The 14,640-nt window shown below is 34.0% G+C and overlaps 1 protein-coding gene and 1 long non-coding RNA gene across 14 annotated transcripts in view; one reads left to right on the top strand and one right to left on the bottom strand.

Moving 5' to 3' along the window:
• LOC101745569 (tyrosine-protein kinase Btk) overlaps positions 1-13,952 on the bottom strand; it is a 31,620-nt gene extending 17,668 nt beyond the window's left edge. Inside the window, exons 1-6 of one of the 12 annotated variants that reach the window (XM_038014765.2) lie at positions 13,717-13,952; positions 13,443-13,595; positions 5,664-5,795; positions 5,473-5,566; positions 4,580-4,765; positions 84-166 (exon numbers count right to left, since the gene is read on the bottom strand). In XM_038014765.2, coding sequence (XP_037870693.1) covers positions 84-166; positions 4,580-4,765; positions 5,473-5,566; positions 5,664-5,795; positions 13,443-13,589 — 642 coding nt within the window. In that variant the 5' untranslated portion in view covers positions 13,590-13,595; positions 13,717-13,952. Of the gene's footprint in view, positions 1-83; positions 167-1,719; positions 1,897-4,579; positions 4,766-5,472; positions 5,567-5,663; positions 5,796-5,877; positions 6,014-6,099; positions 6,108-7,590; positions 7,611-7,660; positions 7,900-8,875; positions 8,895-13,442; positions 13,596-13,716 lie in introns of those variants that run through there. The other 11 variants (XM_038014766.2, XM_038014767.2, XM_062671838.1 and 8 more) reach the window with 11 other exon arrangements.
• LOC134199987 (uncharacterized) lies at positions 6,056-13,721 on the top strand. Of its 2 annotated transcripts, none has more exons than XR_009974707.1 (4): positions 6,056-6,305; positions 7,050-7,186; positions 10,294-12,200; positions 13,311-13,721. It is a non-coding gene; the product is annotated as an uncharacterized LOC134199987 (long non-coding RNA). The 2 variants fall into 2 exon arrangements; XR_009974708.1 differs by having other exon boundaries at positions 7,977-12,200.
• Positions 13,953-14,640: the final 688 nt, after the last annotated feature.

Genomic DNA, 14,640 nt, shown 5'->3' with positions numbered 1-14,640 from the left:
AGTGGAGAAATCAATAATAAATTACAGTTTCCGAAGCGAAGCGAGGGCGGGACGCTAGTTAAATATAATTATTTTACAATTACCTTGGGCTTAGCGGATGGAGTGCCTGGTGGTCCTCCTCCTCCCCCGGGCATTGTGACCGCTGCTGTGACAGCTGTACGAACAACTTTATCTTCATTATTAGATTAGAACTTTACTGATACACATAACAACAAATCATAAAAGTAATAAGGATATATCTAATTCTTATTTTTTTTATTGCTTAGATCGTTGGACGTGCTTATGGCCCACCTGACGTTAAGTGGTTACCGGAGCCCATAAACATCTACAACGTAAATGCCTCAGTTTTACTGGTGGTAGGACCTTTTGTGCGTACGCACGGGTAGGTAAAGCGTTTCGGTTTTAAGGGTGGGGCAGCCGTTGTAACTATACTGAGACCTTAGAACCTATATCTCAAGGTGGGTGGCGCAATTACGTTGTAGATGTCTATGAGCTCCAGTAACCACTTAACACCAGGTGGGCTGTGAGCTCGTCCACACATCTAAGCAATAAAAAAATTCAAAAACTGTGACATGAGTTCTAAGGTCTCTGTTTTTACATTAAAACGGCTGTTCAGCCCTTCAAGTCGAAACCTTTACTTTACGAAACCATTACTACTTAACGTCAGAAATGGGCAGGGTGGTGGTACCTACCCGTACGGCCCCATAAGACGTCCTATCACTAGTGTTTGTTTTATTCTGTTAAAGGCGGATGTAGCGACAGTCCATCTGATCGAGAGTGATTTGGTGGATGGTGGAATGAGCGACACTCATTAACATGGCGATGGCAAAGTTTGCGGAGTATATTCGCAACGTAACTAGACCAACAATTACATGATGCAATCATGATTAATCGATTGTGTTAATAATTTGTAGGATTGGCGGTTTGATTGTGTACTACACGCTCGCGTATCATTAATCCGATAAAGTTGCAACTTAGGCATATATTAGCGCTTTGAGCTTTCCAACATAACGTGCCATCAATACATAATAATAAAAACGACTTCACGCAAATTGATGATATTCACAGTGGAAGTGATAATTCTCCACTTCCATATTTTATATTATTTCCTACATTTTGCATAGTGACAACAACCCAAAATTTTAAACGAAGAAACAAGACCCCAAAAAAATTGGCGTCGTTAATTTGATAAGTAGGTAGAAGGTAAACAACTTTTGTCGCATGTGTCGACAGGGCCAATTGAAATTTGTACTCCAAACGAGCACCTCAGTAGGTGTACGTGTGTTAACAGGTCAAACAACTGCAAAACATCATTATTAGAGCTTATCATTCTAATATGACCTTGTACATCAAATCCAAAAAGTTTGTAGTAATAGCAAAAATTTTATATAGCAACATCGAATTAAGGTTGTTTTTTTAGTTATTATTATTATTTTCACCAAAAAACTCAGTATTTTTAACAAGGTACTTAGAAAAATAACAACACTTTTTTTTTAAATAATAAAATACTATGACTATACCACATTTTATAAATTTAATCGAAACGATCTCTGTAAACAGTTCAATAATGAAATCACTGCATAAAAATCACTTTTGCGGTCATTACACAAACGCATTACATTACACCTGACCAAGACAAGAAAGTGAGTGCAACGACTAGCACGGTGAACGCAACCGGCGGCAGCGAGGCCACTGATAGAGGTCACAGGTATACCGTACCCTCCAGAGCCGGCAGGAACGAAGATAACGACAGACATGGTATCTTGGATTTCTTTTTGATGACCACTACTGGTTCGTCCTCGGATTTGTTCGGCAACATCGAAACAGGACGTTAGCACCGGACGTCACGCGCGACACTCCGGCTGTGACTGTCTACACTCTACAATGTCGAAGTACCGATACAACCGATGGTAAACCGTTATGCATACTTGTGTCGATTTACCGCATAAAATCTTCATAAGACATCAATAACGAACCTTCTTATTGATTTCTTAAATCCGGTATTCTTCAATTTCTTGTTTTTTTTTTACCAGCTAGCCTTACTTTAAGTATGTCTCATTTTTATTGCAAATCAAATAAAATATGCAGATGTCATTAATATCTACTAGAAGTAGCATGTATATTTCACAGTTTTATTAATCAAAGTTTTGCGGTTCTATAAATGTTTAGAGAAATTTATATACATACATATATATTATATTATTATATACATATAATTTGTTTAGGGGAATGTATGTACGCGCATAAGTTCAGAATGCCGGCAACAAACTGGATATAATTTTTTTGTTGTGATCGTAAGGAGAAAGTTTAATGAAAAAAAAAAAGAAAATTTCAGAAATTAAGAAGATAAGAAATATTAAGAAAACTTAATCACCATATTAAATTTTCTAACGTAACGTTTTAGCAATTGACATAAAATTTTCTCAGCTTTAGTATTGTATAAAATAAAATCCAATAAAATCAATAATAAATTTTACTCTCCTAGTAGGGTCGCTAGTAATAAATAAAATTAGCTCCATCAATAAAACTTTTAAGTAACTATGAATAAGGCTTTATAGTTGTTGAGACGAGGAGCGAGGGCTTCAAAGATGGTCGCGGCCTACATTCACCATTCGATGCGCGGGCGCATATTTTAGGTCTCCCTTTCACTTGTCGGCAAACCCGAAGGTAAGAAGGTGACAAAAACAAAGGCACGTCATCAACAGCAAACGATTGACTTCTAGTGGAGATTATACAATTCTCCAAACAGAAGCCTTGTGATGGCATCTAATAAAGTTATCTGAATGGTGATGCTTTGTTGTTAAGACCTTTTAATTAGCGTATTATAACAATTTCGTGTATTTAATTAATTGTTGGACAACAAAGTAACAAAGTTTTTTAATGTTCTAAGTTCTAAGTTCAGAGAAGTTGTTACTTTACTTATTATGTCATAAACTAATTTATAGAATATGTATACAGTAAATTGTACAAAGCTAGAGAGTATCTCTTTGTCCATGGAATAAATTGTATGCGATAGTGTTCTTAAAGGCCAGGGGCATTGCAATTTGTACTTTTGCAAAAACTTTAAAATGATTTTATTGGTGTGATCGTAATTGAACTCACAAATCGATCCATTTCATTTATAATTCTATAGATAAAAGAACTACGAACGCAAAAACCTTGTAATTTTTATTTTTCCTACCTAACTATCAGTAGCCTCGAGGGGCTATTCTCGTTTCGCCGGACTGGTAGGCGAATTACGGGGCTCAGCCTGAGAAAATTTGCTAACATCTGCCCAAGCAAGAGCATAATTCGCTGAATCCCACACTATTATTATGTTACAAAGTTTCGTTGACTGCTTAACTCCTGATGGACCTTAGATCATCTGCCTTACTCAACCAATAAAAAAAATGCACATACATATATCAAAATGTTGTATCGAACGAACCGGTACGCCCAAGCTTTGACCACAACACTATAATAACACAACAAAAAATCCTGTCAGTTGAAACCAGGTCTGGCTTTTTGTTATCAGATATGAATCATAGGGCGGAACCGGGAACATACCTTAGGACCGTATTTACATTTCTCGGTTCGTTGAGAAAGGAATTTTATTGAATGAGAATTAATAACGGAATAATATACAAAAGTTTTATTTATTTCAATAGCATATAATGTAAAAGGTCCTATGAGAACATATTAAATTAGTAGGTTGTTACATTTTTGTTTTTGTACAATTAAAAAATCGCAATATGTACAGTGTAATTTTTCATTTATTCTAAATAGAAACCTAACTCAATAGAAGAGTCAAAATTATATTGGTATAAAGGCGGACTTAACTTAATCTATAACTTCCGAGCAAATCACAAGAAGTGTGACCAAGATATTTAAAATAGAGAGTGAGATTTAATCGAACTACCAGATTATTTCAACAACACGTTTAGAGGATAAAGCTTCTTGGCGAATGCGACTTTTTGTAAAAAGAATACACGCATGATTTAGCGTTATTAAACTTCACATTTTGGACGTACCCTTATATTTTTTAAATTGTCAATTAATAAACCAATCTAAATAAATAGACATCTGAAATTCGTGAGAACTTACAGGATAACCTTGTACGTTCGTAAAACATCATTTACATGAAGATTTGATGCGGAACGAACTACGACCGTAAACGTTCACGAGAACCATTTTTGAAAACTAACGACTAGGTACGCCACACCTTTGCTTAATGTAATCGAGTCTTCCGGGTAACGTACTTTTAAAAATCGAATCATGTATTATCGATGTAAATGTAAGAGATATTAATTTAATTAAATCGATGGTTATTAGCTGTTATAATTATAAAAGTTCATTATGTTAACCGAAAGCATTTTTTTTACAAGAAAGGAATGTAATTCTGCAAATAAATCTTTAAAAATAATGTCCTAATACCAATTCATCGTTGTCAACCCAATATCGGCTACATGCAAGAACAATTTTTTGATAAGATTTTTTTTGGTCCTAAAAGAATGTCGCGACTTCCGGAATGTTCCCTACATTGCAGATATTGGTTGGCAACGACGAATTGCTCTGTTTAAAAGCAATTTTTATTACTCACGTGTAGCGTTCTCGGAGAGTTTGTCGCTTTCTTCCTGTATTAAATCTAGTTCGGGCTCTGGTAACGGCCAAACGGCGGTTAGGGCGCACCCCGGTGCAGAGCGACGTTCGGCGTCACAGCACGGCCACCTCCGAGCAGACCTCACGGCCGGGTGATATTGACTCCGACGAGAATTACATACACAAACTATATAAAATTAATTTTTTGATTTAAATTTGTTTATTAGTTATTGTTATTTTTTTATTAGTTTATCGACGATTAATCTTTGCAAACTCGACTGACTCTGACTGTTAAGGACAGTGGTATAATGGGTGCAACTATTACTTAATATTAGCAGGAACTATAAATTTTATATAAATGTTCCTTATACTGTAGGTAAGGTGTATTATATGCGTTTCTGCAACGAAGCAATCGTATGGCTTGAAGAGTGCAGAGCCTTTTTACAATTGAGACTTCAAACAAATGTCTCAAAGTGTGTGTAATTACTTAATACGAGGATTTTTTATTCCTACTCACAACTAGGAATAAAGAATGCAATCCAATTAAAAATATAACCCAAGCCCCCTTTTGGAAATTTTATTATTCCGGGAATGTAATTAGAGATTTTAATGATTCGTCATTTGAATTCAATTTACTAAGGCTGCTACTACGAAAATAAGGCAATTGATAAACATAATGATCAAAACACATAACGATAGAGGGACACTTATAGATCACTTCAAAATCAACTTGGTCAACTTGAAATGGACTGCCAAATTTGTCACATATGTCCTTTCAAATTAAAAAGTAAGTTTCAAGTTAATAAAAACCAAATTCTGAGCCATTTACATACTAATATTTTTCTTTAACGACTTTGAAATATGAACAGCCTGTATTTTAATGTATTTTTGTACCTGATCTAAGGGTGTGAATCCAACGTAAGCGCTCAGTGTGGTCGCCAGCTATTAGATATAGCGTATAGTCTGAATTCTGCTCTGAGTACCCCACCTGAATACAAGATCGATAATTATTGATATGAAACAACATATATTTTTATAAAATAACATTCAAATATAGATAATTGTTATATTTTCAATTTTCTTACCTGAAATGGATACCTGTACGTGGGTCGTTTTTCTCCGTCGCTGTCAGGTATTTGCTTACTTAGTTCTCCCAACTGTGCAGTTTCGACAGTATGTATAGTCTCTGTTGCTATACGGCCCCTTTCTTTACGCTTCTGTGACACACAAAAATCGACGTAGTTTCAAACTTTGCACGCATCTAATTTATGTAATAGAAATTTTAACGTTATTAAGTACTTTCAAGAACAACTTCCAATTGTCTTTCACAATCACACAATCTTACTGTTTCTGTTTCACATTAGTACTACTACTAAACTACAAATTGCTATTCGAATCAAAGATACGTTTATTACAGATGCAGACTGAATGCTCAAATGTTCCAATATTTTGCTATTTTGACAAGTCTAGAATATTCAAGCTTCAAGCGTAACAAAAACCGTTAAATTATTCATCACCTACATTGTTTACTAACTTGCTATGCCAATAATGTAAAAATTATCTCGCAAAAAGCCACGAGTTGTTTAACAAATTCTAATAAATGTTTAGTCCAAAAGTACGGCATTTCTTGTTTTTTCGAGGTCTAACGGAAATGTCACTAGCACTGGCACTTTAATTAGTCACACTACAAAATAACCAAAACCGAACAGATCCGCATTATACAATAGGTAATATTATATTTTTATTTTATTTTTAGCTTACTCAATAATTTATTTGTGATTTTTATGAATAAATAAATAAAAGTACACAATTAAGACTATGAAACCGCGCTTATGTATTTACATATTATTATATTGCTTTTGATTCGAATTCGACCGCGAGAAAATTTCACTCATTCTGTAGATACGTTTTTATTACTGTTCGACATTATTTGGAAATGTTATAGAGGAAAAGAGAAATTATTTGCTGATTTACAATTCATAATAGTTGAGCTCGGGTAGCAGCTCCCTTTCTGAATTCATCGAAACTTCCTTTCGAAACGAGGCTTTCCGGGTACCGATGCTCTTGCATCAATCAAATCATTTCCTCCAATTTCCTGTTGTTAAGAGACGAGAACTGTTTCTAAGCATCATCGCGAAATAGCGTCATCATAAAAATAACGATAAAGAGTAATTACTTTAAAAAATATATTTTAATTGTAGCCTTTTATTATACTGCGATAAGTGACTACTATATTTTAACTATTTAAACAGACAGTGTTCTCAGTTATACCTAAAACTTTCTCATCAAGTGTTAATTTGTTTTTAATTGTAGGTTTATCCTAACTTAATATTCATTTTAAATAATCAATTAAATTGAATTGAATTTCGTAAGATACGCACCAAATTACATCTTAATAGTATTATTTATTATTACAAAATCAAAGGTTTAATTTAATTTGTTTTGTGTTAAACAAATTTTTACGTTTTAAGGGTTATGAAAAGAAAATGGAGGCACCGCAGTTTAGAGTGGCCCTAACAAAAATTTTAGGGTTATATAGTGAAACAATTTATTTATACAAGGTCATCTTAAAACTAATAAAATTTACCACACAAGTCACTCATTTTTGGTAAGTTGCATATCTATTTTTAAAACAGAATATAATATGTTTAATAATAAAACATTTAAATAAATAAAAAAATTGAGTTTGTAGCAATTTTAATTTTTCGTGCCCAAAAGTAATAATAATTATATATTTATATTATGTATCATTAGGGTTCTATGTTCATCACACAATTAAGACCAGAAAATGGCTGAAACGCCGGTCAATAAATGTATGCAGAATATATCTTAAAAGGAGCCGCACATTTGGAATTGAGATTTTGATATCCTAACTAATGTAATTGACATTTTGTCTTAAAATGTATTTAAAAAAATTCACCATTAATTGTAAGCTTTTAGATTTTACGCATGATATGTTTGAAGCATTTTGGACTACATCAGAAAACTGAATTGGAAATATTACAGACGTACCTCGTTAAAGTCGGTATTTGTTAAATTCAATTTTAAACAAACATATCTGTAGGGTTCAGTGAATAGTTACCAAGAATTGGATTTGAGAACCGGGTGAATTATGCCAGGTGACGTTGCGAAACTGGCGAGCTCGCCACTGAGCATCGCAATGGACGACAGGACACACCCTGCCCGCGCATGCGCCCGTACCCTACCATTCAATATTCACCCTTATCCTGATTAAAACCCAAGTCAATGCAGCAATGGTATAAACCAAAATTGTAACGAAGTGTGTTTTCCTGATATATACCTTTTATTCTTCTCTATAATTCTAATTAATACATGTTACCGTAAAAGTTATGTTAAATATTTTTTAGTTAGTATAGAAGTTTTTTTTGTTGTTATAGGAATGCATTATGAGAGTCCGTACGCGTTTCTAGCAATGTCCTGTTTTTTTGTGCAGCGAAGCAGTCATCGCTTCCGGTTTATAGGAGACAGTTTGTGGTTGAGAATATCTACTATTGAATTTTTGATTCTGTGTCACAAGATCATAGCATTCATGTCACTGGGCATCAGCCAAAATAGGGGTGTGGTAACAATGGCCACTTACGTCTTACGACCGGCGACGCATGTTTTGTATATAAATAGTTTGTATAATAGAATTTTTTGTCAAAACATATAATCAATATTTGGTATAATTTATCTTTATTCTTGTAACATTCCATTCCCATGACATAATTTAAAAGTAAATATTTATATACTTTTAATACTTACTTTAATAATTACTTAATAAAAGTAAATAGTTGTCGGTAGTTTTCGGGAATTACCCAATAATAGTATTATTGGGGTAATTCCCGAAAACTATTTTATTTTTGAAAAATTTTTTTTGGGGCCCACCCGCCTTTGTAGTTTAATTAGCCCCCGCAAAGGTATGTAGTTTGGGTAACCCTGAACTAGAATCACGTTTTAATACCAGGTAGGTCGTGAGTTCCTCTGCTTAACTTCGGTTATAAGATGGCTTTGCTATTATTAGTAAAATTTGAAGTATTTTATTCAGAAAAATATTCAATATAAGATTTACACAACATTGATTATAATTACTTAATTTATTTTCATTGTTATGGATTTTCTGATATGCTAAAAGCGGTAGAGCGGTATAAGGGGTTAACTCAGGTATTACTGTACCACATTCGATATCAACATTCATGTATGCAGAACAAAAGTTACCTACGGCATGAGATTAGAATTCCAGGTAGAAGTGTAAAAATTCTTAGATTATTAGTAAGCATCATTCTAGTAAACTTACCTTAGATTTGACATCACATCTTGGATTGCAACGGGAAAAAACAAATTCATTACTTTTTATAGAAATAATGATTACATTTTAAAATTAAAAATCTACATCATTAAGATGTGGCGTGATCACGTTTCAGTCAGTCTTCTAACTACCATATACAGGACCGGATTTAAACTTAATGCCGCTCCTGGGCACCGGAAAAAAGTCCGCCCCAATACTGGAATCTTACTTAAACTTATAGTTTATATATTTTATTTTTCAAAATTAAAAAACTAATTTATTGCGGAAACCTTATCATTCGTCATATATTCCAAAAACATAAATAATTATTTGTTTTTTTTCTAACAATTAAAAAATTTTGGACTAAGGGTGTCACATAATTATATTACTTAAAAAAGAAAAAAGAAAAAAAATTAAAATGATTAATTAACTATATTGAACAATCTTGAATCGACTAAAAAATTTTTTTTTACTTTCAAAAATTTGCCGCCCTGGGCACTGGCCCCAACTGCCCCTAGTGTAAATCCACCACTGACCATATAACTACTCCACTAAAATATAACTACAGCAGAAGAAGAAGTGTCTGTAGAGCAAAGATGTTTACAAAAAAAAACGCAAAAATTGTAGGTACCCCAAATCACAGATCCCTACATTTTAGTGCTTGTTTGGTCGGCGAATAACGTCGTGGCAATCCTAGATTTTAAATTAATAACGGTTAAGCGTGTTAGGGGTCAACTTGTTTGTTGTATGATTTCTATTTATTGAAGTAGTATTTTGTTGACGTACATCACTACATAGTATAAAACAAAGTCGCTTTCTCTGTCCCTATATCCCTATGTATGCTTGTATGCTTAAATCTTTAAAACTACGCAACGGATTTTGATGCGGTTTTTTTTAATAGATACGAGTGATTGAAGAGGAAGGCTTATGTGTATAATAACTGATGGTAAATGATGGATGGACGAGCTCACGGCCACCTGGTGTCAAGTAATTATCAGACCCATAGACATCAACAACGTAATTGCTGCCACCCACCTTGAGACATGAGTTCTAAGTCTCAATTTTATAGTAAAACGGCTGCCTCAGCCTACAAACCGAAACACATTACCTACTGCTTAACGGCAAAAATAGGCAGGACGATGATACCTACCCGTGTGCACTGACAAGACGCCCTATCACCACACTACTACCACATTTTACTATTATACATTTTAAATAAATATCATAACACACAAAAAAGTATTATGATAAGATTATTGTTAAACAAAAAATATAGACGTATATATTATTATATATTTTGCATATTTAATTATGTTGTTACACAGGTGTAATTACGAAGTATTAATATTATATGTATTTAGGATAAATGTAAGACAGATATTAGACTGTTGGCGCTTATAATTTTTCCATCTTTTTTTTTACTGAAGGATTACTGGTGGCCCGATGGCGTTTCCAGTTTCACCAGAACAGGTTGGCGAGCACGGGCTCAGCCAGGAGGGATGGGATTTGCTAACAGCTACCCGAGCGCCTCCAGAGGAGACCTAAAAACTCAAGAGTATCTGCTTCGCGAATGAATTTACTATCGGATCGAAATCGCGACCTGCTGAGAAGATCCGGTGAGAAACTCGTTGGGGAATTTTGCATGTACATCTGTCTGTACACTGTGTGTACAAGTTTACGAAAAAATTAAGATCTATACATAGTGTAGCGGAGGGATGTAAATAAATATCGTGCACATAGGGCAGGAAGTAGTTTCTTTTTTCTTCAAGAAATTTTCCAACAGGTTCGTACCACAATCATCCAATTTCTGCCGCGAAGCAGTTAAGCATTCCAATTCAAAAGGGTGACACAGCCGTTATACACTACAACTGAGACCTCAACCACATTAGAATGGAACTCGCAACCCATCTGGCGTTCAGTGGTTCCCGGAGCCCGTTAAAATCTCAACGTAAATGCCTTCACCCACACTAAGACACGGGGTCGATATGTCAATCGTATTTCATAACTTAATAAATAAATAAATAACGGCTGTCCCACCTATCAAACGCGAATGCATGACTGTTTCGTAATAAAGTTATAGAATGTTGATGCACCTCATGCATTGATGCAAGCCCATATGTAGAGCTACATATAAAATACTAGCGGCCCGCTCCGGCTCCGCTCGGGTCTTTAACAAAAATTTCAACGATATTTGACTTTATTTTATTTTTTAAAATAAAAGAACGCTACTTGCGGCATAACTTGCCGTAGGACCTCTTGTGAGTCCGCGCGGGTAGGTACCACCGCCCTGCCTATTTCTGCCGTGAAGCAGTAATGCGTTTCGGTTTGAAGGGTGGGGCAGCCGTTGTAACTAAAACTTGACCCTTAGAACTTATATCTCAAGGTGGGTGGCGCATTTACGTTGTGGATGTCCATGGGCCCCAGTAACCACTTAACACCAGGTGGGTTTTGAGATCGTCCACCCATCTCAGCAATAAAAAAAAATCTTGTTAGGTAGGTCTGGTGCAAATGCATGCATGCAAATTGCATGTGGTTTTGACTAAGATGTCAGTGTACTCTAAAGTAACTCCTCAAACAATCAGTGCATCTGCCTGTTATTTACTATCTACAATGCTTTGCCCTCCTCCTTTCCATCTCAAAACTGGGAAGAAAAGATTATGACTGAGAAAATATTATATGCCTTAACCATTTGCAGTAGTCGAGCTAGATCTTATACCTTTAAACGAGCAATTCTTGTATATATATATAATCTGAACCTCGGAAACGGCTCCAACGATTTTTATAAAAATTAGTATACAGGGGATTTCGGGGGCGATAAATCGATCTAGCTACGAATTAATTTCAGAAAATGTTGTTTAATTCGTGTTTTCAATAATCAACTTTATCGATAATTAACTTTATGACTCTTCCCGACATCTATTGGTGAATAATAATACTATTAAGCTATTTCAGCAGATGGCGTTGTTAAGCCACCCGAAGCCAATGAGTGTTTGGTTTAAGGTTAGACCAAGAAAATGAATTGTTTATATTTTATATTATTTGTCTTTTTCATATAAATTTAAAAAAATACCGTACAAAGCTCGGTCATCGTCTAATTTTAATATAAATGGTAATAATCCATCAGACTTCCCTCAATCATCTAATAAATTGTCACCATGACTGCTGTTACAGTGGATTTCAGAGGTTCTATTCCTGTTCAGAATCAGTATTTTTTGTTAGTACTGTATTTTAGGGAAGACACTTAGATAGCAGAAGGAAAAAAATGTGCTTGGCTATATCTAATCATACCTACTAGATAACTAAGGGAATATTCAGGATAACTAAGCATTTTGAGGTGACCATTTTTTTCTTTATAACAGCTCTCTTCAGGTTGGTAAATGATCTATAATCTCAATCGACTCTCCAAATTTACCTTAACAAATAAGTCGACTATTATCAAAGCCGGCAATCTGACTTTTGGACGATGATTGGTAAATCAGAAAAACGAATTATTGACGTTGTATTCCATTGGCAGTCACAAAACTCTTCGGAACGACATCTTAGATAAATAACAGGTTAACTATTAACCTTTATTTAATGCAAGTTTTGAACCGTATTCTTTGAAGGAGACGATTATATTCAAATTAATCTGTATTGACATATCAATAAAAAAAATTTGTCCAAATGCACAGATTGCCACCTTTGATAATAGACGACTCAAATATCCCTAAGTGTAATTGCCCTTTAATGTGCATAAAATGCAATCAGGCCCCCTGATTGTTTATAAGGTAAGTAATGTTTAGAAAAGCCTATCTTGCATTTTAACCATAGAAATCATAAAAATAACTATTAAAAGTGACAAAAAAATTGTTATTTTAAAACCATCATTATCATTTTTCACATCACAGATGCACACCCAAAAATTCTTCAATGTACAAGACATCATTGTTGTAGATACAGAGCGAGAGAGTACAAAAGTAGTGTTATCAACATAAGAAAATTTTAAAATTATTTAAGTACGAGTATTTGTATCTATAAATATCATGTATGTTACATATACACATATGTTTAAGTAATATCACCTTCACACTACCAAGGTTCATCTCTGCACTCCCCTAAAGTAGACTGTTAAAAAATGCCTATGGCATTGAGTCCGCCTTTATACTTTCTAGTATATGAAGTTATAAATATATAAATAAAATTTTAGAAATTAATATTTTGTTAGCATGTCCCACAAACTTGTGGTATTTATTTGGTTTATTTGCAGGGTGTGTATGTAATTTCCTGAAAACCCGTTCTTAAAATATGATTCAACTAAAACAACTTATGCTTAGCTTAGTGACAGAATATAGTTTTCATCATCATTAAGGTTCTTTTTTATAATCTTATTTACTTATAGTTTTCCTAGCTGAGTATTTAAATTGTCATTCAATAACAAAACAATTGAAAGCTAAATTTTTTTCAGGATCATTGAAATGCTATTAATTTACAATAAGGGAAATTTGAAAAAAAAAAACCAGTCATTTATAGGTTTTAGAGGATTGGAATAGAAGAAATTGTCATAGGATGTTAATAAGAGAAGACTTATGGGACTTACTTCACTGTCAGAATCATAATAAATTAGAGACCGAGGAGTAAGGACCACCCAGCGCTCCTTGAAATTTACTGGTGTAAATAAATTCTTATTTTGTGACCTCTTCACCATAAATGCCTGCAGCAGAACTTCATTGTCTTTTCCTGCCATTTTTCACTGAAATTTAAGTACGCGAAATTTCACAAATTTGATTTAAATCACTTAATAATTCCTGACATTAGTAGAAAACTTTATAATTTTTGTAGCCTAAACTTCTACTGATTTAAATAAAACTAACCCATTTATTGAATTTTCATTAGTCACCAGGTTCCTAAAGCATAGAACAATTAATATATTTGAGTTTTTCTGTCTGCCATGTAGTATTTAAATCCGGAGATTTTTGTTTTGAAATTTTCTGTGTGCATTTGGTAAATTTTGTACTAGTACAAACATGTAACAAATTCACCTAAAACGTAAAACTATGAGCATACATACATCTCACCAAGAAAAAAAACTAAGTTAACATAGATAAAATACTTAATAGTTTTTATTTAAGGAATTTTATGACCTGGTAACTGAGACCTTTAAGTCATATTTTATTTTAATTTTTAATCTTAATTTTATGAAAAATGATAATATGGAGTGAAATGAAACGAAAAGAACTTGATTAATTTGAGACATTAATCAACTGGGATGAAATTAAATAAAATGAAATGAGATGATACGGGATGAAATATAATCTCAGTAAAATGGTGGTCATATTAATTCTTTCAGTAGACTTTTTGGAGGATCTCGAAAAGTTACGACCAGCGGCTTTGTTTCATTTTCCCACACTTGTGCACCTTCACAGATAAATAAACCACCGTAATTACACATTTAAACCTAAAGAAACACTAAACAGACAAAATAAAAAAAATCACACAACTTCACTCCTCGCGCTCCCGCCAAAAAGTCCATACACTTATGCCGGCCACTGACATGCGCGCAAATATTCGTACATTGTACGAATGTTTGCGCGCATGTGAAGGGCCGTCAAACATTCATTCGCAAACCTAGATGCTGTGCAAATGGGTTCGCATACTCAATTTGCGAACCCGTTTGCGCTTCCTCCTATACTTGTTTACGAATGTCTCACGAATTTCTCCTCCTTTTTAATTCGTCAATAAAACATTGAAGAGAAAATGAGTTTTGAATTTTTTCCCAGACATCATTAACAGCCATG

Source organism: Bombyx mori, chromosome 13 (genome assembly GCF_030269925.1).
Source record: "Bombyx mori chromosome 13, ASM3026992v2".
NCBI lineage: Eukaryota > Metazoa > Arthropoda > Insecta > Lepidoptera > Bombycidae > Bombyx > Bombyx mori.
Note: the sequence above shows the minus strand (reverse complement) of the source record. Positions and strands in the feature narration are given on the sequence as shown.